This window comes from Babylonia areolata, chromosome 26, assembly GCF_041734735.1.
Source record: "Babylonia areolata isolate BAREFJ2019XMU chromosome 26, ASM4173473v1, whole genome shotgun sequence".
Classification (NCBI taxonomy): domain Eukaryota; kingdom Metazoa; phylum Mollusca; class Gastropoda; order Neogastropoda; family Buccinidae; genus Babylonia; species Babylonia areolata.
Window position 1 is genome coordinate 45,803,436 of NC_134901.1, and position 21,512 is coordinate 45,824,947.

General features: G+C 46.6%; 1 protein-coding gene across 1 annotated transcript; it reads right to left on the bottom strand.

Annotated features, from left to right (window-relative positions):
* Positions 1 to 5,877: 5,877 nt before the first annotated feature.
* Positions 5,878 to 10,490, bottom strand: LOC143300128 (adhesion G-protein coupled receptor D1-like). The gene is made up of 4 exons (XM_076613661.1): positions 10,045 to 10,490; positions 8,649 to 8,909; positions 7,450 to 7,666; positions 5,878 to 5,982 (listed from the first exon to the last, which is right to left on the bottom strand). Exons 1-4 carry the CDS (start codon positions 10,347 to 10,349, stop codon positions 5,884 to 5,886), a joined length of 882 nt encoding a protein of 293 aa, XP_076469776.1. The 5' UTR covers positions 10,350 to 10,490; the 3' UTR covers positions 5,878 to 5,883.
* Positions 10,491 to 21,512: the final 11,022 nt, after the last annotated feature.

The following is a 21,512-nucleotide window of genomic DNA, read 5'->3' on the forward strand; positions in this document are numbered from 1 at the left end:
CTTTCTTTCTTTCTTTTTTTCTTTTCTTTCTTTCTTTTTTTTTTTTTTTTTTTTTTTGTGCGCTTAGAGTTGACTTCAAAATTTTTGCGGCATATGAATATTGTTATTGTTATTATTAGTAGTATTTTTTATGTATTTATCTATCTTTTTTTTTTTGTCTCCAGGCCTGACTAAGCGCGTTGGGTTACGCTGCTGGTCAGGCACCTGCTTGGCAGATCATGTGCCGGCGGGGCGTAGCGTATATGGATTTGAGCGAACGCAGTGACGCCTCCTTGAGCTACTGATACTGATACTTTTTCTTTCTCTCTCTCATATTGTCCGAGTAGAGGCTATGTATAGCAGCAGCAGCAGCAGCAGTAATAATAGCAGTAAGTAGAGTGTGTGTGTGTGGGATGAAGAACCCCAGTGAAAAACAAACAAACAAACAACAACAACAACAACAACAACAACAACAACAACAACAACAACAACAACAACAAACAACAACAAAAAAACCACATAACGCGACCGTACCAGTTCCTTCTCCTCCCTTTCAATTTCCAGATCTACTGGGTGGGGCCAATGTTGGGCGGCGTCACCGGCTCCCTCCTTTACGATAAAGTATTCTCTGTTTCCATGACGCCAGCCAATCTACGCTGCTGCTGCCTGACACGTGGGTTCTACAATGACGTGTCCACTGAAACCGAGAGGGTTGCAAGCCCTGAACCAAAGGAGCTGATTATTGCGGCTAAGCCGAGCGAGTCAGTCTCTCACCATAGCCTCGCGTCTCTAGACTGAGCCATGGACACTAATGGAATCCCTGAGATATTAGTGTCTATGACTGAGTCGTGGACACTACAGAATTCCCTGAGATATTAGTGTCTATGACTGAGTCGTGGACATAAATGGAATCCCTGAGATATTAGTGTCTATGACTGAGTCGTGGACACATTAATGGATTCCCTGAGATATTAGTGTCTATGACTGAGTCGTGGACACATTAATGGAATCCCTGAGATATTAGTGTCTATGACTGAGTCGTGGACACATTAATGGAATCCCTGAGATATTAGTGTCTATGACTGAGCCATGGACACTACAGAATTCCCTGAGATATTAGTGTCTATGACTGAGCCGTAGACACTACAGAATTCCCTGAGATATTAGTGTCTATGACTGAGCCGTAGACACTACAGAATTCCCTGAGATATTAGTGTCTATGACTGAGCCATGCACACTACAGAATTCCCTGGGATATTAGTGTCTGTGACTGAGCGGAAAACCCGTGAGAACGTGAACCAAGTCCTGGACATTCCATTCTTATCCCGCACTGTCAACTGAACAGGACGCCAAAAATAATGAGAACAGCAGGAGTTGGACGTTGTCACGTGGGTGGTCTGATTCCTCGTTGCACTATTCCAGTTTTAAGCGTGGGGTTCTTTTCTTTGTTTGCCTTTATAAACAATAACGAAGTGTTAGCTACAGTTTGATATGTGGCTCAATATATATAGAGAGACAGACAGACAGAGAGGAAGAACGAACGAACGAATCTTTTTAATGAAGGAAGTGGGATAAGCATGTATATGCTTTTTTTTTTTTTTTTTTTTTTTTACATCCAGCCCTCAGGGCAAAGAGAAATGAAATCAGAATGTTCACAAGATAACAAAAGGTTATAGAAAAACATACATGACATTCAAATACACTCAATTGCACAGAAAGCATCTACAAGTACATAATTATACCTGCATTCATGACCATAATGTATATGAATATAGTAATGAGAGAGAGAGATGGAGTGAGAGAGAGAGAGAGAGATGGAGAGAGAGAGAATGAATGAATGAAGGAAGGAATAAATGAATGAATGAATTTTATTTCCGATAGCATTAGAGTAAGCAAACAATTGCTTTCTCCAGTCCTCGAAAGGGAAAAATGTTTAAAGAAAAGGTATGAAGAAGACCCCAAGAAATAAGAGAGAGAGACAGAGAGAGACAGAGACAGAGAGAGAGAGTTCCAAAAGATTTTTGCACAAGGCCGTCGCCCCCGTTCGAAGCGGTCAAAAAATCAAACCAAGAATCAAAAACAAAAACATGTATTCACAACAACTTTATTAATCTCAATGACACGAACACATCACACTTATGTTGACGAATCTCCATCAATGTGGGTGGATGCCGGCCCCTACTTCCTGTACTGACCCTCTTGGGACCCAACCCCCACCGCACCCCCCCCCCACCTCCAACCCCCCAAGCCCCCCCCCCCCCACCTCCCCAACTCCGTTCCAGCGATCCACTCCACTCACGACACAATAAACAACACATACTGCTCAGTAGTGATATACCTCCAACCCAGTTAGCATTAGTGTTAGTACCACTGTGAGGGCTGATCCAAAAGTCTTGTCACTACGCAAAAAACAAAACAAACAAAAAAGAAACAAAGAACAAAAAAAAAAAAAAAAAAAAAAAGGGAGGAGGGGGGTGGGGGGGAGGGAACCTATGTCAGCCAATGTGAAACGTTCAAAACCTTCAAAACATTTTTCTCCATCATCTCTCTCCACGCAAAGTTCCAGCACAGCAGCGTGTGAAGAGCTGGTCTGGTTGGCTCAGACTAAATGCACGCTTTATTGCAGACGAGTTTGTCAACCTCACAACGGCAAGATGGCGGCACACTGGTGTAGCAACTGACCCTATATATCAAAATCTAGTTCTATCACCCTCACAAAAGTTGCAACCACAGAAAATGGGTCACAACAAAATTGCCCTTACATTATAATTATCACTAACAGTTTCACACCAAATGTAAAGTGGAACAACTGTAGTTTGCTGTCAACAATAAGGTGCAAGTCTTCAAACTGCCTCCCTTAAATCTGACTGCACACCAGACGTAAAGTGGAACACCTGTAGTTTGCTGTCAACAATAAGGTGCAAGTCTTCAAACTGCCTCCCTTAAATCTGACTGCACACCAGACGTAAAGTGGAACACCTGTAGTTTGCTGTCAACAATAAGGTGCAAGTCTTCAAACTGCCTCCCTTAAATCTGACTGCACACCAAACGTAAAGTGGAACACCTGTAGTTTGCTGTCAACGATAAGATGCAAGTCTTCAAACTGCCTCCCTTAAATCTGACTGTGGACTCAACAAGGATGGCGAATGAAACCATCTTTGCTAAATGTGCTTCACAAACTTTCAAGAAACATCTGCAAATGACGTCAAACACCACAAGATATATAGGAGTAGGACAAAAAGAAACGCAAACAAGAAAAGGTCACAATTCTTTCATAAACAGACCAGATACGGTCACAATACCATAATAAACAGGCTAGATATATACACAAATCCACATTAAACATATAAGATATACTAACACAAAACAATTCTATCATATACAGACCAGATATCATCACAATTTCATCAAAAGTAGACCAGATATAGTCACAATTCCATCACAAATAGGCTGGATATGGTCACAATTCCATCATCAACTGACCAGATATCGTCACAATTCCATCAAAAGTGGACCAACTATAACCACAATTTCATCACAAACAGACCAGATAATCATAGTCAAAATTCTATCAAATACAGAACAGATATAGCCACAATTCTATCAAACAGACCAGATATAATCACAATTCTATCAAACATAGACCAGATATAGCTACAATTCTATCATAAATAGACCAGATATAGTCAAAATTCTATCAAATACAGGTCAGATATAGCCACAATTCTATCAAACAGACCAGATATAATCACAATTCTGTCAAACATAGACCAGATATAGCTACAATTATATCATAAATAGACCAGATATAGTCACAATTCTATCAAACACAGATTAGATATTGTCACAATTCCATCATACACAGACCAGATATTGCCACAATTCTGCGCAAATAACTGCTCGTTTGTAAAAAGTTTAGAGCGTGGTCTCCAACCTAGGAGATGCGATATACAAGTATCCACATCATATCAGAGAGAGGTAAGGACAGAAGAGAGGGGTCTAGGCAGAAGGAGAAAGGGGTCAGGATAGGAAGAAAGGGGGGTCAGGACAGGAGAGAGGGGTCAGGACAGAAGGAGATGCGGGTCAGGACAGGAGAAGATGGGGGGTCAGGACAGAAGGAGAGAGGGGTCAGGACAGAAGAGAGGGGTCAGGAAAGGAGAGAGGGGTCAGGGCAGGAGAAAGGGGTCAGGACAGGAGGAGAGAGGGGTCAGGACAGAAGAAAGAGGTCAGGAAAGGAGAGGGGTTAGGAAAGGAGATAGGGGTCAGGACAGGAGAGAGGGGTTAGGACAGGAGGAGATAGGGGTCAGGACAGGAGAGAGGGGTCAGGACAGAGGAGAGAGGGGTCAGGACAGAAGAAAGAGGTCAGGAAAGGAGAGGGGTTAGGAAAGGAGATAGGGGTCAGGACAGGAGAGAGGGGTTAGGACAGGAGGAGAGAGGGGTCAGGACAGAAGGAGAGAGGGGTCAGGACAGGAGAGAGGGGTCAGGAAAGGAGAGAGGGGTCAGGAAAGGAGAGAGGGGTCAGGACAGAAGGAGATAGGGGTCAGGACAGGAGAGAGGGGTCAGGACAGAGGAGAGAGGGGTCAGGACAGGACAGAGGGGTTAGGAAAGGAGAGAGGGGTCAGGGCAGAAGGAGACAGGGGTCAGGACAGGAGAAGAGAGGGGTCGGGACAGGAGAGAGGGGTCAGGACAGAAGGAGAGAGGGGTCAGGGCAGAAGGAGAGAGAGGACAGGAGAGAGGGTCAGGGCAGAAGGAGAGAGAGGACAGGAGAAGACAGGGGTCAGGACAGAGGAGAGAGGGGTCGGGGCAGGAGAAAGGGGTCAGGACAGAAGGAGAGAGGGGTCAGGACAGAAGGAGAAAGGGGTCAGGACAGAAGGAGAGAGGGGTCAGGGCAGAAGGAGATAGGGGTCAGGACAGGAGAGAGGGTGCACGACAAGAGGAGAGAGGGGTCGGGGCAGGAGAAAGGGGTCAGGACAGGAGAGAGGGTGCAGGACAAGAGGAGAGAGGGGTCAGGACAGGAGAGAGGGTGCACGACAAGAGGAGAGAGGGGTCAGGACAGGAGAGAGGGTGCACGACAAGAGGAGAGAGGGGTCAGGACAGGAGAGAGGGTGCACGACAAGAGGAGAGAGGGGTCGGGGCAGGAGAAAGGGGTCAGGACAGGAGAGAGGGTGCAGGACAGGAGAGAGGGGTCAGGACAGGAGAGGGGTCAGGAAAGGAGAGACGGGTCAAGGCAGGAGATAGGGGTCAGGACAGGGGGAGAGAGGGGTCAGGACAGGGGGAGAGAGGGGTCAGGACAGGGGGAGAGAGGGGTCAGGACAGGGGGAGAGAGGGGTCAGGACAGGAGAGGGGTCAGGACAGGAGAGATGGGTCAGGACAGGGGGAGAGAGGGGTCAGGACAGGGGGAGAGAGGGGTCAGGACAGGAGAGGGATCAGGGAAGAAAGAGAGAGGGGTCAGGACAGAAGGAGAGAGGGGTCAGGACAGAAGGAGAGAGGGGTCAGGACAGGAGAGGGGTCAGGACAGGAGAGAGGGGTCAGGACAGGGGGAGAGAGGGGTCAGGACAGGGGGAGGTCAGGACAGAAGGAGAGAGGGGTCAGGACAGAAGGAGAGAGGGGTCAGGACAGAAGGAGAGAGGGGTCAGGACAGGAGAGAGGGGTCAGGACAGGGGGAGAGAGGGGTCAGGACAGGGGGAGAGAGGGGTCAGAACAGGAGAGGGATCAGGGAAGAAAGAGAGAGGGGTCAGGACAGAAGGAGAGAGGGGTCAGGACAGAAGGAGAGAGGGGTCAGGACAGAAGGAGAGAGGGGTCAGGACAGGAGAGGGGTCAGGAAAGGAGAGATGGGTCAGGGCAGGAGAGAGGGAGTCACAGAGGGACAGATGAGCTCAGGGCAGAGGGAGAGAGGGGGTCAGGTCAGGGGTCATCGGAGGTTGTGGTGGGCGTGTTGGGTGGTGGCGGCGATTTGTGATGTGAGGCTCTGGTCTTCCTGCCGCGTGCCTGCTTCGTCACACCCTGTGTGTCACACACACACACACACACACACACACACACACACACAGAGGGTTATGATCATACACAATACACAAAATCGTTTCTATATAACTGTACAAAATGATTAAAAAAAACACAAAAAAACCTGTACATAATACTCAAAATCTTGATAACTATATACAACACACAACACCATGTATACTATACAAAATACGTGAAATCATATTCAGCAACATATAACACACATATTCACGCGTTTACTATACATTATACGTTAAATTATATATTACAATGCGTGATACATAAGATCATATTTAACTAAAACACCTGGGGTACCATTCAGAGACCACTTCAGACAGACAAAACAAAGGGTTCTTCCTTGTGGCCTACACGCAAGAGGGCACAAGGGGCAGTAAGTAGACAAGCAGGCAAGCAAGCAAACAGCTGAAATGAATATACAAAACCTTACATATTTTTTATTTTAATAAAATCATATAACTAAACATAATATGAAAGAAAAGAAGATAAAGGGCAGAAAGAAAGGGAGCGACAGTAAAAAGGGAACTTCTGATACGCATTCTTTTCCTTTCTTTCATTTTTTTTTCCCTTTCCAGTGAATATTGGCAATACTGGCTGGGACGAGTGGGGACTGAGGAAAGGAGGAAAAAAATCTGATTATATACACTTATCACTCGTTCAATATATACATATCACTGCATAGTATTTCTAGGGGCATGAGTGGAATACAGAAGGATAACAAAAAAAAACAACAAAAAAAAAACAAAAGGACAGCATTGATTATTTGAACATGCTATGAGGTATGGGTGCTGTGTTCTATGACGTTTAATGTATACATTACATGCAGACATCGGTGGATGAAGGTGTGTCTATACAGGTGCCGATATGTTTGTGTGCATGTCTGTGGATTTGTGTCGTGTGTCAATGTTCGGTTTCGTTGTCCGAATTTAAATTAAAAAGGTTCATTAAAAAAAAAAAAAACCCAAAAAGCCAACTTCTAATGCACAACTCCCACAAGTGGGGTGGCGGGGGAGGGGGGGGGGGGCTGATAGCCTACCATTTATAACTGAAAGAGCCTCACCAACCCACCCCCAGCACCCCTCCAGGTATCCCCAGAAAGAGGGGTATTAGGCATAGGCAGTTATATTCTGAAGTGTTCTGAGATTAATTCTTCTCCCTCGAAATTTATTAACCGAAAGAAAACAACAACCAATCTTACCTTCACAAACTGGTTGTAATCATCTAACTATATATATATATATATATATATATATATATATATATATATATATATATATATATATATATATGTATGTGTGTGTGTGTGTGTGTGTGTGTGTGTGTGTGTGTGTGTGTGTTGTTGTTGTTGTTGTTGTTGTTGTGTCTTTTTTTTTGGGGGGGGGGGGGGAAGGGGCAGGGGGGGAGGTTATAATGACAAAGTGAAGAAAACAAACAACAAAGCAATCTCACCTTCCGTAACTGGCTGTTCATCACGATGACCACAACGACGAGGAAACCCAAACTGGCATGGGCCAAAGTGAAGATGTCATCCAGAATGGGTTCAGCATTAACCGTAGCGGGTAGCCCCAGTAGCCAGGTGACCCCAACCAGCACAACCAGCATGGTGCACGTCTTCACTTCAAGAAACATCGTCTGTGCGTCTTCGAACAGCGTCCTCTGTGTGCTCCTGGATGTTGCGAGAGAGAGAGAGAGAGATGTATTCTCAAGGGTTTAACATAAGCTAACGCGGCTTATTTTAAATGTTGCCCTCACCCGCAAAAACAAACAATGAAGAAAACAAAGGCGAAGCCTTTATGGCTCACGCGTGATTCCTGCTGATTAAAAAACAACAAGAACGGGTGATGGGGATGGAGGGAGAGAGTGGTGGAGAAGGCTTAAAAACAATGTGGTCCAGTTCTTTCGTCAAAATTAGGATCGGCAGATTGGACACACGTTCTCCAACATAATATATATCTAGATCAAAGTTTCAAAGTCACCCTGAATAATTATACCTTTCCGGCTTCTATTCAGAAGATCGAAACAAAATAAATGAATAGACAGATAAATGAAATTAAAAAAAAAAACTAATTAATTAATGAAATAAAATATTTATTTTGAAAAAATAAAAAAGGAAGAAAAAACATTAAAAAAAGCAGATGTAAGTCGGCTCTACCCAGGTAGGCAACCTGTTGTACAAATGACTGTCAGTGCTTGGAGCTTGGTCTCTGACCATGGGGGTTATATAAGTATCCATATTCATATCATAACATATAATGATGGGAAGGCGCTGGCCCATGCATGACAAAAACACAATTCACGTGATGTGGTGGGTGTGAGCGATGAAGATAACTCACATGATGTGGTGGGTGACAGCGATGAAGACAACTCACATGATGTGGTGGGTGACTGCGATGAAGACAACTCACATGATGTGGTGGGTGACAGCGATGAAGACAACTCACATGATGTGGTGGATGAAGACAACTCACATGATGTGGTGGGTGACAGCGATGAAGGCAACTCACATGATGTGGTGGGTGTGAGCGATGAAGGCAACTCACATGATGTGGTGGGTGACAGCGATGAAGACAACTCACATGATGTGGTGGGTGTGAGCGATGAAGACAACTCACATGATGTGGTGGGTGTGAGCGATGAAGACAACTCACATGATGTGGTGGGTGTGAGCGATGAAGGCCACGTTGATGAGGCTGACGAGAAAGGCGGGACCGACGAGGAAGATCAGGCCTGCCTGACCTATGCTGACCCAGCAACGACCTTGACCTTGGTCATATACAGCAGCCCATTCACCGCCCAAGGCTGAAAAGTCCAATGCCACGGCCGGTACCACCAAGAGGAGGGGAGACAACCAGGCATAGAGATGCCAGCCGCAGTGGAGAGATTGCGTTCGAAGGGGAGAAGTTTTAGATCTGTTAAAACATACCATGTAGTAGTGTAAATGGAGGCCAAATAAAGTTTTAGATCTGTTTGAACTTACCATGTTGTGTGCAAATGGAGGCCAAAGTCTTGATGACTCATTTGTCATTCCAGCTTAATTAACAACAACAAAACCAAAAACGAGGAGTGGCGAGGTGGGGTAAGGAGACAGTTAGTTACCTGTGCCAACACATTATGATCCAAATCATAATTATCAGAAATGAGTGTTCGCAGAGCCGGAAGTTGCGTGCTGGGAACGGAAGTATTCCATCTCAAGCAGACGGTATCAATGGCAGAAAAACGTGTGGTTTTAAACTTTCTCCGACGAACTACATAAAGACCTGATGCACATACCACTTTACATTCTCAGACGAACTACATAAAGGCCTGATGCACATAGCACTTTACATTCTAAGGCGAACTACATAAAGACCTGATGCACTAAACAACTCAGATGAACTACATAAAGGCCTGATGCACATAGCACTTTACATTCTAAGGCGAACTACATAAAGACCTGATGCACATACCACTTTACATTCTAAGGCGAACTACATAAAGACCTGATGCACATACCACTTTACATTCTAAGGCGAACTACATAAAGACCTGATGCACTTAACAACTCAGATGAACTACATAAAGGCCTGATGCACTAAACAACTCAGATGAACTACATAAAGGCCTGATGCACTAAACAACTCAGATGAACTACATAAAGACCTGATGCACTAAACAACTCAGATGAACTACATAAAGGCCTGATGCACTAAACAACTCAGATGAACTACATAAAGGCCTGATGCACTAAACAACTCAGATGAACTACATAAAGACCTGATGCACTAAACAACTCAGATGAACTACATAAAGGCCTGATGCACTTAACAACTCAGATGAACTACATAAAGACCTGATGCACTTAACATCTCTAAATTCTCAGACGAACTACATAAAGGCGTAGTGCACGTAGCGCTTTATATTCTCAAACCAAGTATCCCGATGAGAAGAAACAAGAACAGTTTTCGCCAAGACACTTTGTGTGTGTGCAGAACACGCATGCAGTATCGTGTACAGTGCAAAGCGTGCTGGAAAGCACAAGACAGAAGTAAAACAAACGGTACATACCGGAAGCTTTTCCACACGTGAACAGCGCCGGTGTGAAGCCAGGCCAGTGCAGACAGCGTGGCCCAGTGGGTGGCCACGGCGGTCAGCTGGCAGAGCAGGGAGTCAGGCCTGAGGAGGAGGTGAGCGCCCAGGAGCAGGAGGCGGGCCAGCAGCAGGGACCCGCAGAGGAAGAAGTGCAGCCAGCCAAAGCAGCAGCGCCACAGAGAGACGGGCAACTGGAGCACGAGGCGCACGGCCAAACTGACAACTGACACGAGGAGACAGGTTGTGAGCACGTGCTCTCTCCACCGCCTGTCCACCTCCATCCCACCATCACTCTCCACCAAAGGTTCGCCTAACCTTGGGGGAGGGTAACGTTTAGTCTGTACTGAGTGAAAAACATAGGTTGCGGGGCTTCGGCACTTACCCTCGTAAGTCACGTGAGAATATATAGAATCCCAGCAATAGTGAGCTAAATTGATGCCATAATCTTGAAGGACAGTAAGGACAGCAGTTCTGTGATCAGCAATTAGGTCAAAATCAGGGTCGAAATTTGGTTTATTAATATATACCCAAATGCGTAAAGTCCAGAAGTGTTGACCTCGAAGAAGATTTGCGATTTGTGGTGATAACGCTCTGCTTTTGTCACTGGTTAGACCATCGATCACTCGGGACAAGTCTTTTTCCAGATTTTTGGCAATGACAATGTCACTGTCATTCAGAGGCACAATCTGGATTTGAATGAAGTAAGTCCATGACATCATGTCGCTACGCGCGCAGGTGTTGTTCACCAGAAAGTAGTTTGGACCACAGCTAAGAAGACGGCAGTGTTGTGGGGCCAAGTCTTCTGCAGCTTCACATGCGAACGTGTCGAAGATCATGTTAAACTTGGAAACACTGTCGCTAGGACGTGCACGTACGGTCCACGTTCTGTTGCCTTCATTCCACAACAGTTGAGCAGAATAGAAGTAGTTAACCTCCGCGTGCAGTTCCTCCCTCTGAACAGGATGACAAGAGGTCAAGCGGTTTTGTCCAACGTCACAGGCAAGACAATGACGATTCTTGTAGATAACATCGGAACCGTGCAGTCGGGCCAAGAGGTATGAGGACCACTTCTGGCACGTTTGGAAGGTCTGGTTGGAACAGAACTTCTTTGTTGCTGTCAACTGAGACTCTGGGAGGCACCGCCTATGAGAGAGATTTTGGCCAGGGCTTTGCCACTGTAAGCGACAGCGACTTTCCTCAAAGAGCTCATCAACACGAGCAGCCGTAAACTCGCAAAGGAATTCCCCTGACCACGGCACAAGTGAGGAGAGTGAGATGCCGTTACATAAAGCACAGTGCGCATTTTTGAAATGGATCCCAGTATCTTTGTCTGTGACAGGAATTACGTCACTCTTCTCTAAAGGCTCTGATCTTTGACACTTGTGACGGGAAACAGGGTCAGTATCTTCTGGACAGCTGGCCACAACGGGCCAGCGAAGCCAGTCTGGGCATTGGATGTCCGAACCACGGAAGCGTCGTTCTGCCGAGCTAAGCTCTCCTTCTTTCTCTGGACACTGCTCTTCAAAGTCTTCACAGCACGTGCGATACACCAGACATTGTGCATGACAAGAACAAGGCGTTTCTCTGAACACACCACAACGATGCTGACAAGAAAAGTCACCACCAACGCCGCAGTCCTTCAAGTCCGCCGTGGCAGGTGGCTCACTCTCTGTGATGAAAGTGGGATCAGTGGACGTGACAGAGTATGTTACATTCCAGAAAAAGGAGTCAGGCATTTCCTTCCAGATGCCAGAACAGCCTAGTGCACACAGTTCACCACCATCATCACCACCCTCTGGATCAGGAACGAGATCTCCGCTTGTGTCTAGAGCCCCATGTGTATGACCTCCACCACCACCCCCATCCAGAAATGGTGGCCTTCCATGAAGATCTACAGCTCCATCACCCTCACTATTGCCTTCTGCACCAGGAACTAAGTGTCCGCTTGTGTCTGGAGCCCCATGTGCATGACCTCCACTACCACCCCCATCCAGAAATGGGGGCCTTCCACCTCCACCCAGAAGATCTACAGCTCCATGAATATCATCACCGCCCTTTGCACCTGGTAGCAGGTATCCTCCGCTTGTGTCTGCAGAACCATGTGTATGACCTTCATTGTCACCTCCATCCAGAAATGGTGGCCTTCCACCTCCATCCAGAAATGGTGGCCTTTCATGAAGATCTACAGCTCCAGAAAGGTGACTGACATTTCCCTCATCAAACGTTTGACGCCGTCCTTCGTCAGAAGACGTGTTCCCACCATTACCCACTTCTTGGAGATGTCTGTGCCTGTCAGGATCCCCTTCATCAAGGTGTGCATGGCTCCCGTCCTGTCCTTCATCAAGGTGTGCATGGGTCCTGTTATGTCCTTCATCAAGGTGTGCATGGGTCCTGTTATGTCCATCATCAAGGTGTGCATGACTCCCGTCCTGTCCATCATCAAGGTGTGCATGGCTCCCGTCCTGTCCTTCATCAAGGTGTGCATGGCTCCCGTCCTGTCCATCATCAAGGTGTGCATGGCTCCCGTCCTGTCCATCATCAAGGTGTGCATGACTCCCGTCCTGTCCTTCATCAAGGTGTGCATGGGTCCCGTCCTGTCCTTCATCAAGGTGTGCATGGGTCCCGTTCTGTCCATCATCAAGGTGTGCATGGCTCCCGTCCTGTCCTTTATCAAGGTGTGCATGGGTCCCGTTCTGTCCATCATCAAGGTGTGCATGGCTCCCGTCCTGTCCTTTATCAAGGTGTGCATGGCTCCCGTCCTGTCCATCAAGGTGTGCATGGCTCCCGTTCTGTCCATCATCAAGGTGTGCATGGCTCCCTTCCTGTCCTTCATCAAGGTGTGCATGGCTCCCGTCCTGTCCTTTATCAAGGTGTGCATGGCTCCCTTCCTGTCCTTCATCAAGGTGTGCATGGCTCCCTTCCTGTCCTTCATCAAGGTGTGCATGGCTCCCGTCCTGTCCATCAAGGTGTGCATGGCTCCCGTCCTGTCCTTTATCAAGGTGTGCATGTCTCCCGTCCTGTCCATCATCAAGGTGTGCATGGCTCCCGTTCTGTCCTTCATCAAGGTGTGCATGGCTCCCGTTCTGTCCATCATCAAGGTGTGCATGGCTCCCGTTCTGTCCTTCATCAAGGTGTGCATGGCTCCCGTCCTGTCCATCAAGGTGTGCATGACTCCCGTTCTGTCCATCAACGACGGTGTTGTGACCAGCGGCACTGTCTTCACCTTGGTGGCCGCCTTGTGTGACTGGCTGCAGACTTACCACTGAGGCCACCACTTCTTCACGGGAGGTGCCGGGCGGTGCGGTGCCGACCAAATCAGACCCTGCTGCTCCCCCGTGGATAGAAGAGAGGCAGAGCAGAACGCACAGCTTGCTGGACACCTCCATTCTGCTGCTGAGGGCGCGGTGCTGCCAGCCTGCTGTCATCCTCACACACACACACACACACACACACACACACACACACACACACACACACACACACACAGAGGCATCATAAAATCAATGAGACAAATCATTCGGTAAATGACGGGTGCAATAGCCGATTGGTTAAAGCGTTGGACTTTCAATCTGAGGGCCCCGGATTCGAATCTCGATAACGGCGCCTGGTGGGTAAACGGTGGAGATTTTTCCGATCTCCCGGGTCAACATTTGTGCATACCTGCTTGTGTCTGAACCCCCTTTGTGTGTATATGCAAGCGAAAGATCAAAATATAAATATGCTCGTTAACGATCATGTAATGCATGCCAGCGTTTGATGGGTTATGGAAACAGGAAAATACCCAGCATCCACAAAACCGAAAACTGAGCATTGCTAGCAGCCTACGTGGCGGTCATACACGTGAAAGCCCACTCGTGTACATACGAGTGAACATGGGAGTAGTAGCCCACGAATAATAAGTCGGTAAATCCACCAATTAATACAGCATCTGCCAACAGAGCGTCCGTCGGGGATAGGGGTTCGAATCCAGGCCTTGCCTCTTTTTACTCAACTTTAACTGGAAAAACAAACTGAGCACCTAGTCAGTCGGATGAGACGGGCACTTGGCGCACTGAAAAAGAACCCATGGCAACAAAAATGCTGTTCTCTGGCAAAATTCAGTAGGAAAAATCCAGTCTGATCACTACACAATTATACTGTCATGCAATCAAGGCCTTACTAGCGCGCTGGGCTATGCCATTGTAGGGCATCCAGCTAAAAGAAGTGTTGTAGCGTGTATGGATTCGTCCCATCACAGTGACGCCTCCTTGAGAAACGGAAACAAACCATCAGTCCACAAAGAAATGTACATCAAACTGAAGCATGCAGCATGATAAACAGACGAGCATCTACAAACAACTGGTTACTTGTGCGTATACAAACACGCAGTTTAAAAAAAGTTGTGCGGAAAGAAAAGTAAATGTATTTTGTTGTCTTGTATTCTAACTATTCTTTACTTTATCCGTCATGGGTTTTTGGGAAGTCAGTGGATCGTGACTGTTCCACGCTATGATTGAGAACACTGCTAAACTGTGACTGATGTGTCTGGATCACTTGCCATGGGACATAGCGGATTGTAGTTCACTGCTACAGCCGAGATATCTGAGGAATACAAAGGGGACAAAACTGCAGTCACATCCGGCATACAACTGGCTATCTCTCTCTCCCCTATTACAGTCTATGGTGTGTTTCTAATGAGTCTTTGCAGAGTTATTTTGTAATAACGGAAGGGCTGGTTACCTGCACTTGTTTCCCCAACTACTGTGTTGTACGAACGAGAACCCCCCCCCCCCCCCCACACACACACACACACACACACACAACCCCTCCCCCCCTCTCTCTCTTAGCTCTGTGAAGTGATATGGGCGCCGCACAGAACTGTTCACGACATTTCTCCAGGTCTGTCGGTAGTCTGTCAGTGCCTCTGTTTCTTCAAATGGTTTCCCCGTCTATTCTGCAATGTTCTTAGTCCATCATCTTCCTGTCTTTCCCTCCCCTAACAGGCTTTGTTTGTTTGTTTGTTTGTTCGTTTTGTTTTTTGCCTATTGTGTTAGCAAAACCATTAGATCTTGTTACGTGAATATACCAACATAAAAAACAACAACAACAGAAGTTTTCCTTAACAAATATCAGCAGATCTTCTCACGGCACATCATACAATGTGTGCTGCACGATAGTTTGGCATTTTTGCTGATAGGTTATGTGATTAGCGTATTTGATGTTTGACACCTCATTTCCATGGCTTGAATTCTTCTTTCCAAATCTGCTGCGAGGATCCATGTCTTACATCTATACAGGGAGTGTGTTTTCCCCCCATACGCACTACCTTAACATCAATACTAGATTACTCGTGTATATCAGTTGATATGGATACAAGAGCAACATTACACATGGAAGTACACATACATTACGAAATGTAAAGTGGCGATATGTCAAAATAGAGAGACTGGTCTTTCACAGCCAGCTTTGCAAGACACCAGTACATCAACAGCAAAGCGCATTCCAAAAGAAAATTAAGAACACACATTCCTTACAAAAAACAACTATTCTTCATCCATTGAAGTGGCACACTTTACATGCCAGTCACTGTTTGTTGAGTCAAGAGGAGATGAGAATAACCTTTATCCAACCATTCTTCTATATCATTTAAAGCATCAGTCATTACATTTACAATATTCAACGTACTCAAGACAAGGGGGAAAAGGGGGCAGATACAGAATTTCATAATGATACGAATGAGCGAGCTGGAGAGAAATAGGGAGAGATGGATGAGGGAAAGAGAGAGTGAGGGAGAAAGAATGAAAGAGAGATAGTGAGGGAGAAAGAAAGAAAGAAAGAAAGAAAGAGAGAGAGAGAGTTCACCGACAGACAGCAGCACACAACAGCAAAGTGGTCGGTTCAGTGGTGTGACTTGAAACTCTTCACACACACACACACACCAAGAGTCGCGGGCTGACTGATGGCGGCGGGGGATGAAGTCAGACTTTTATACGTTACACACGGTCAGCTTCCATGCCGTCATCACTGGCTGTGGTCAGCACTGGGTGTGCTCATCACTGTCATTACTGTGTGTGGGTGTGGACATCAGTGGGTGTGGTTACAAATGGGTGTGGTCATCAGTGGGTGTGGTCATCACTAGGTGTGGTCACAAATGGGTGTGGTCATCACTAGGTGTGCTCATCACTGTCATTACTGTGTGTGGGTGTGGTCATCAGTGGGTGTGGTCATCACTAGGTGTGGTCACAAATGGGTGTGGTCATCACTAGGTGTGCTCATCACTGTCATTACTGTGTGTGGGTGTGGTCATCAGTGGGTGTGGTCATCACTAGGTGTGGTCACCAATGGGTGTGGTCATCACTGGGTATGGTCATCACTAGGTGTGGTCACCAATGGTTGAGGTCACAAATGGGTGTGGTCATCACTAGGTGTGGTCACCACTGTGTGTTGTCATTACTGTCATCACTGGGTGTGGGTGTGGTCATCACTGTCATTAACAGGTGTGGGTGTGGTCATCACAAGGTGGGGTCATCATTGTCACTGGGTGTGGGTGTGGTCATCACTGTCATTAACAGGTGTGGGTGTGGTCATCACAAGGTGTGGTCATCACTGTCACTGTGTGTGGGTGTGGTCATCACTGTCATTAACGGGTGTGGATGTGGTCACCACTATCATTAGCGGGTGTGGACGTGGTTATCACTTGGTGTGATCATAATAAACGTTTACGTCGGCACTGAATGATAATGATCCCTCTGCCTATCCCTGTGTCTAGTACTGACCCGACGGACTGATCCCGCTATCTATCCCTCCGTTTAGTACTGACCTGATCCCTCTATCCTCTGTCTAGCAACGACTTAATATCTCTATCCTGTGTCTAGCAATGACCTGATCCCTCTATCTAGTACTGACCTCATCTATTTATCCCTCTGTCTAGCAATGACCTAATCCCTTATCCTTCTATCTGTTTATGTCTAGCAATGACATAATTTCTATATATCCATCTGTCTAGTGGTGACCTGATTCTTTATTTATACCCCTGTCTAGCGCTGTCCTGATCCTTCTATCTATCCCTCTGTCTAGCACTGACCTGATCCATCTATCTATCCCTCTGTCTAGCACTGACCTGATCCCTCTATCTATCCCTCTGTCTAGCACTGACCTGATCCCTCTATCTATCCCTCTGTCTAGCACTGACCTGATCCCTCTATCTATCCCTCTGTCTAGCACTGACGTGATCCCTCTATCTATCCTTGTCTAGCACTGACCTGATCCCTGTATCTATCCCTCTGCCTAGCACTGGCCTGATCCCTATATCCCTCTGTCTAGCACTGACCTGATCCCTCTATCCCTCTGTCTAGCACTGACTTGATCCCTCTATCCCTCTGTCTAGCACTGACCTGATCCCTCTATCTATCCCTCTGTCTAGCACTGACCTGATCTCTCTGTCTAGCACTGACCCGATTCCGCTATCCCCCTGTCTAGCACTGACCTGATCCCTGTATCTATCCCTCTGTCCAGCACTGACCTGATCCCTGTATCTATCCCTCTGCCTAGCACTGGCCTGATCCCTATATCCCTCTGTCTAGCACTGACCTGATCCCTCTATCCCTCTGTCTAGCACTGACTTGATCCCTCTATCCCTCTGTCTAGCACTGACCTGATCCCTCTATCTATCCCTCTGTCTAGCACTGACCTGATCTCTCTGTCTAGCACTGACCCGATTCCGCTATCCCCCTGTCTAGCACTGACCTGATCCCTCTATCTATCCCTCTGTCCAGCACTGACTTGATCCCTCTATCCCTCTGTCCAGCACTGACCTGATCCCTCTATCTAGCACTGACCTGACCCATCTATCCCTCTGTCTAGCACTGACCTGATTCCTCTATCTATCCCTCTGCCTAGCACTGACCTGACCCATCTATCCTTCTGTCTAGCACTGACATCTAAATCTCACTGTCTAGCACTGACCTGATATCTAAATCTCACTGTCTAGCACTGACCTGATCCCTAAATCTCACTGTCTAGCACTGACCTGATATCTAAATCTCACTGTCTAGCACTGACCTGATCTCTAAATCTCACTGTCTAGCACTGACCTGATATCTAAATCTCACTGTCTAGCACTGACCTGATCCCTAAATCTCACTGTCTAGCACTGACCTGATATCTAAATCTCACTGTCTAGCACTGAGCTGATCCCTAAATCTCACTGTCTAGCACTGACCTGATATCTAAATCTCACTGTCTAGCACTGACCTGATATCTAAATCTCACTGTCTAGCACTGACCTGGTATCTAAATCTCACTGTCTAGCACTGACCTGATCCCAAAATCTCACTGTCTAGCACTGACCTGATCCCCAAATCTCACTGTCTAGCACTGAGCTGATCCCTAAATCTTCCTGTCTAGCACTGACCTGATCTCCAAATCTCACTGTCTAGCACTGTCCGGATCCCTAAATCTCACTGTCTAGCACTGACCAGATCCCGCTATCTATCCTATGTCTAGAACTGAGCCGATCCCTAAATCTCACTGTCTAGCACTGACCGGATCCCGCTATCTATCCTATGTCTAGAACTGAGCCGATCCCTAAATCTCACTGTCTTGCACTGACCTGATCCCTAAATCTCACTGTCTAGCACTGATCTGATCCCTCTATCCCCCTGTCTAGCACTGCCCTGATCCCTAAATCTTCCTGTCTAGCACTGACTTAATCCCTCTTTCTGTCTCTTTGTCTAGCACTGACCTCATCCCTGTATCTTTACCTCCATCTGGTACCTCACCGATCTTCCTATTTATCCCTCTGTCAAGTGCCTACCTGAGCCTTCCACATAGCCATGTCTAACACTGACCTGATCCCTCTGTCTAGCACTGCTGACCTGATCTTTCTATTTATCCCTCTGTCTAGGACTGACCTGATGGGCAGCACAGCCAAATGACTGGAGCACTGAACTTGTATCCCTGGTCTGTGAGTCAGTTTGACACTTGAAAACTACGAGTGCTCAGTCACCCACGTTGTGTACGCCACGCCACTGTGGATACTGACCGGGGCGTGTTAACAGGACCAACACTCGGACACACTCGCTGTTGACACAGGCACCCATTCCCCAGACTGTCCTCCTCCTTTTGTCCTATAGTTTTCGATTGTAGGGGCACCACTGATGACATGGCAACCTGTCCTTTCCATTTCTCCCTGTTCCTCGTTTCTCAAGGCGTCGCTTAGTCTCAGAAATGTCCATTCTGGGATGTTGTCCTGCTATCCCTCTATCTCTCTGCCTCTCCTTACACTGTGTCTTGCAGGACTGTCTTCACAATCCTTACTGATCGAAAGACGTGCACATAGCACTTCAGTTTGTGTCTCTTCACTGTGGTTAGGATGTCTTCGTAGGATTCAATGATTTCCTTTGTTTCTCACTTCTCCATTGGTGGTGTGATGTCTGCTGGAGATGCCGAGAGATTTCGGAAGCATCTCATCTTTGTGGCCTGTATACTCTTCTCCATGTCAGCTGTCAAAGTCCGTGACTCACGGGCACGAGGAATATTGAGATGATCGATAAGCGCATCAGTCTCGGTTTTGAACTGAGCGCAAAGGTCTTGTCGTTTCAAATGATCTTTCAGAACTAGATTGATACAGTTGTGCACAAAATAGGTCCTTGTCGACGGACATAGATCTTTGTTTTTATATTACTTTTAAGACTACCGAAATATGTTCAGTTCATCAAAGTATAAAAGTATCACTGTGAATTCCTATACAAATGATAACAATCAATGTTGAAGACTGTTTTTCTTTATGGAACCCAGCGAAATACGTCTATGCCAACAACCGTGTATATCGTGACACAAGTAAATCAGCATGACTGACTCCATCACTGTACCTGATGCGTGTGATAATATAGCTGTAATGAAAACGAAAACACAAAGTTAACGAGCGAATCTTGTGTCAATTCTTGTTTGTCGCCGAAACCAATCACAGCGGAGGAGAATGGCCACCGTGAAACGTGACGTCCACATTACTGGATCAACACACTGTGCTTCCTGCTGCCGAGCTGTGCTTTGCACGGTATTTGGATGCCGGAAATGACGTTTCCTTTCCTGGTTGCCCCTTCACGGACCTGTTGTGTCTCCACTTCATCAGTCCAGCGGAAGTGTGTGGTGACAAGGACGACAGGGGCATGATGGCACCGTCCTGTCTCTCATCCTGTCTGTCTAATCACATTCTCACGGCTCCTCCGCAACCAGCTTCCCCCAACCAAAAACGATGATCTGGTTTCTCTCACGCCACAAGCCCATCACCCTCATCTTCCATTGATAACAAACGGAGTGGAAGCCCAGGAAGCGAGAGGCCCAGGGTACCAATCATGGAAGGACGGCTTCCCCACCCCTCTCTCCCTGCAGCTTAAGTGCTCTGGATGCTAGTCTTTCATATGCAGCACGTCATTAACGTGTAGACCAGAACTCGCTGATTGAAACGAATCTGATGGGTTCCGGCATAACTCACCTGGCTGACCGCTGTACTGAGGCTGCACTCTGCACGACGTCAAAACTGAAGTTCAAATCTTGGGTATAAAAAAAAACGAGAAAAAGAAGAGAAAAAACATTCTCATTGGATCCAAACTAATCAACTTTTAATCTTATCATGATCATATGGATTCCACAAACGAATACAGTCTTTTAATTTGTTAGTCTCAGGTTAAAATGAGAACAAAGCAAACCTATGTCGTGATCCTGGTCACAAAGGACACAGGAAGCATGTGACTGTTTCAAATCAACTCATGAACTGAATCAGTATTTTGAAGTGAGTTAACTGAACCAGCATTTAGAAGTGAGATAACTGAACTGAACCAGTATTTAGAAGTGAGTTAACTGAACTGAACCAGTATTTAGAAGTGAGTCAACTGAACTGAACCAGCATTTAGAAGTGAGTTGACTGAACTGAACCAGCATTTAGAAGTGAGTTGACTGAACTGAACCAGTATTTAGAAGTGAGTTAACTGAACCAGCATTTAGAAGTGAGATGACTGAACTGAACCAGTATTTAGAAGTGAGATAACTGAACTGAACCAGTATTTAGAAGGGAGATGACTGAACTGAACCAGCATTTAGAAGTGAGTCAACTAAACTGAACCAGTATTTAGAAGGGAGATAACTGAACCAGTATTCAGGAGAAAGATAACTGGACCAGTATATACAAGTGAGATAACTTTACTGAACCGACATTTTGAGGAAAGATAACTGAACATGCGTTAGAAATCTGAGCAAGAACCATGGCCGTGAGTTCTGCTGTGAAAACGGAATTTTCTGAAGGAAAATGCTGAGTGAGGGGGGAGCTTGCAGTAGACAGGTACCCCCCCCCCCACCACAACCACCCCCAATCTCCCTCCCACCCCATGTCATCTTCTGCGTCAGAACCGTCTGGAGAAATGCCAGTGAAAGAAGCACTGATCTGTACCAATGGACCAAGTAAAAAG

Excerpts from the sequence above, each read along its gene's own strand:
- LOC143300128 (XM_076613661.1), bottom strand. The coding sequence starts at position 10,349 with ATGGAGGTGGACAGGCGGTGGAGAGAGCACGTGCTCACAACCTGTCTC. Across the intron at positions 8,910-10,044 it reads CACGTGTGGAAAAGCTTCCG|ATCTAAAACTTCTCCCCTTC; the intron begins GTATGTACCGTT and ends ATGTTTTAACAG. Across the intron at positions 5,983-7,449 it reads TGAACAGCCAGTTACGGAAG|GGTGTGACGAAGCAGGCACG; the intron begins GTGAGATTGCTT and ends TGTGACACACAG.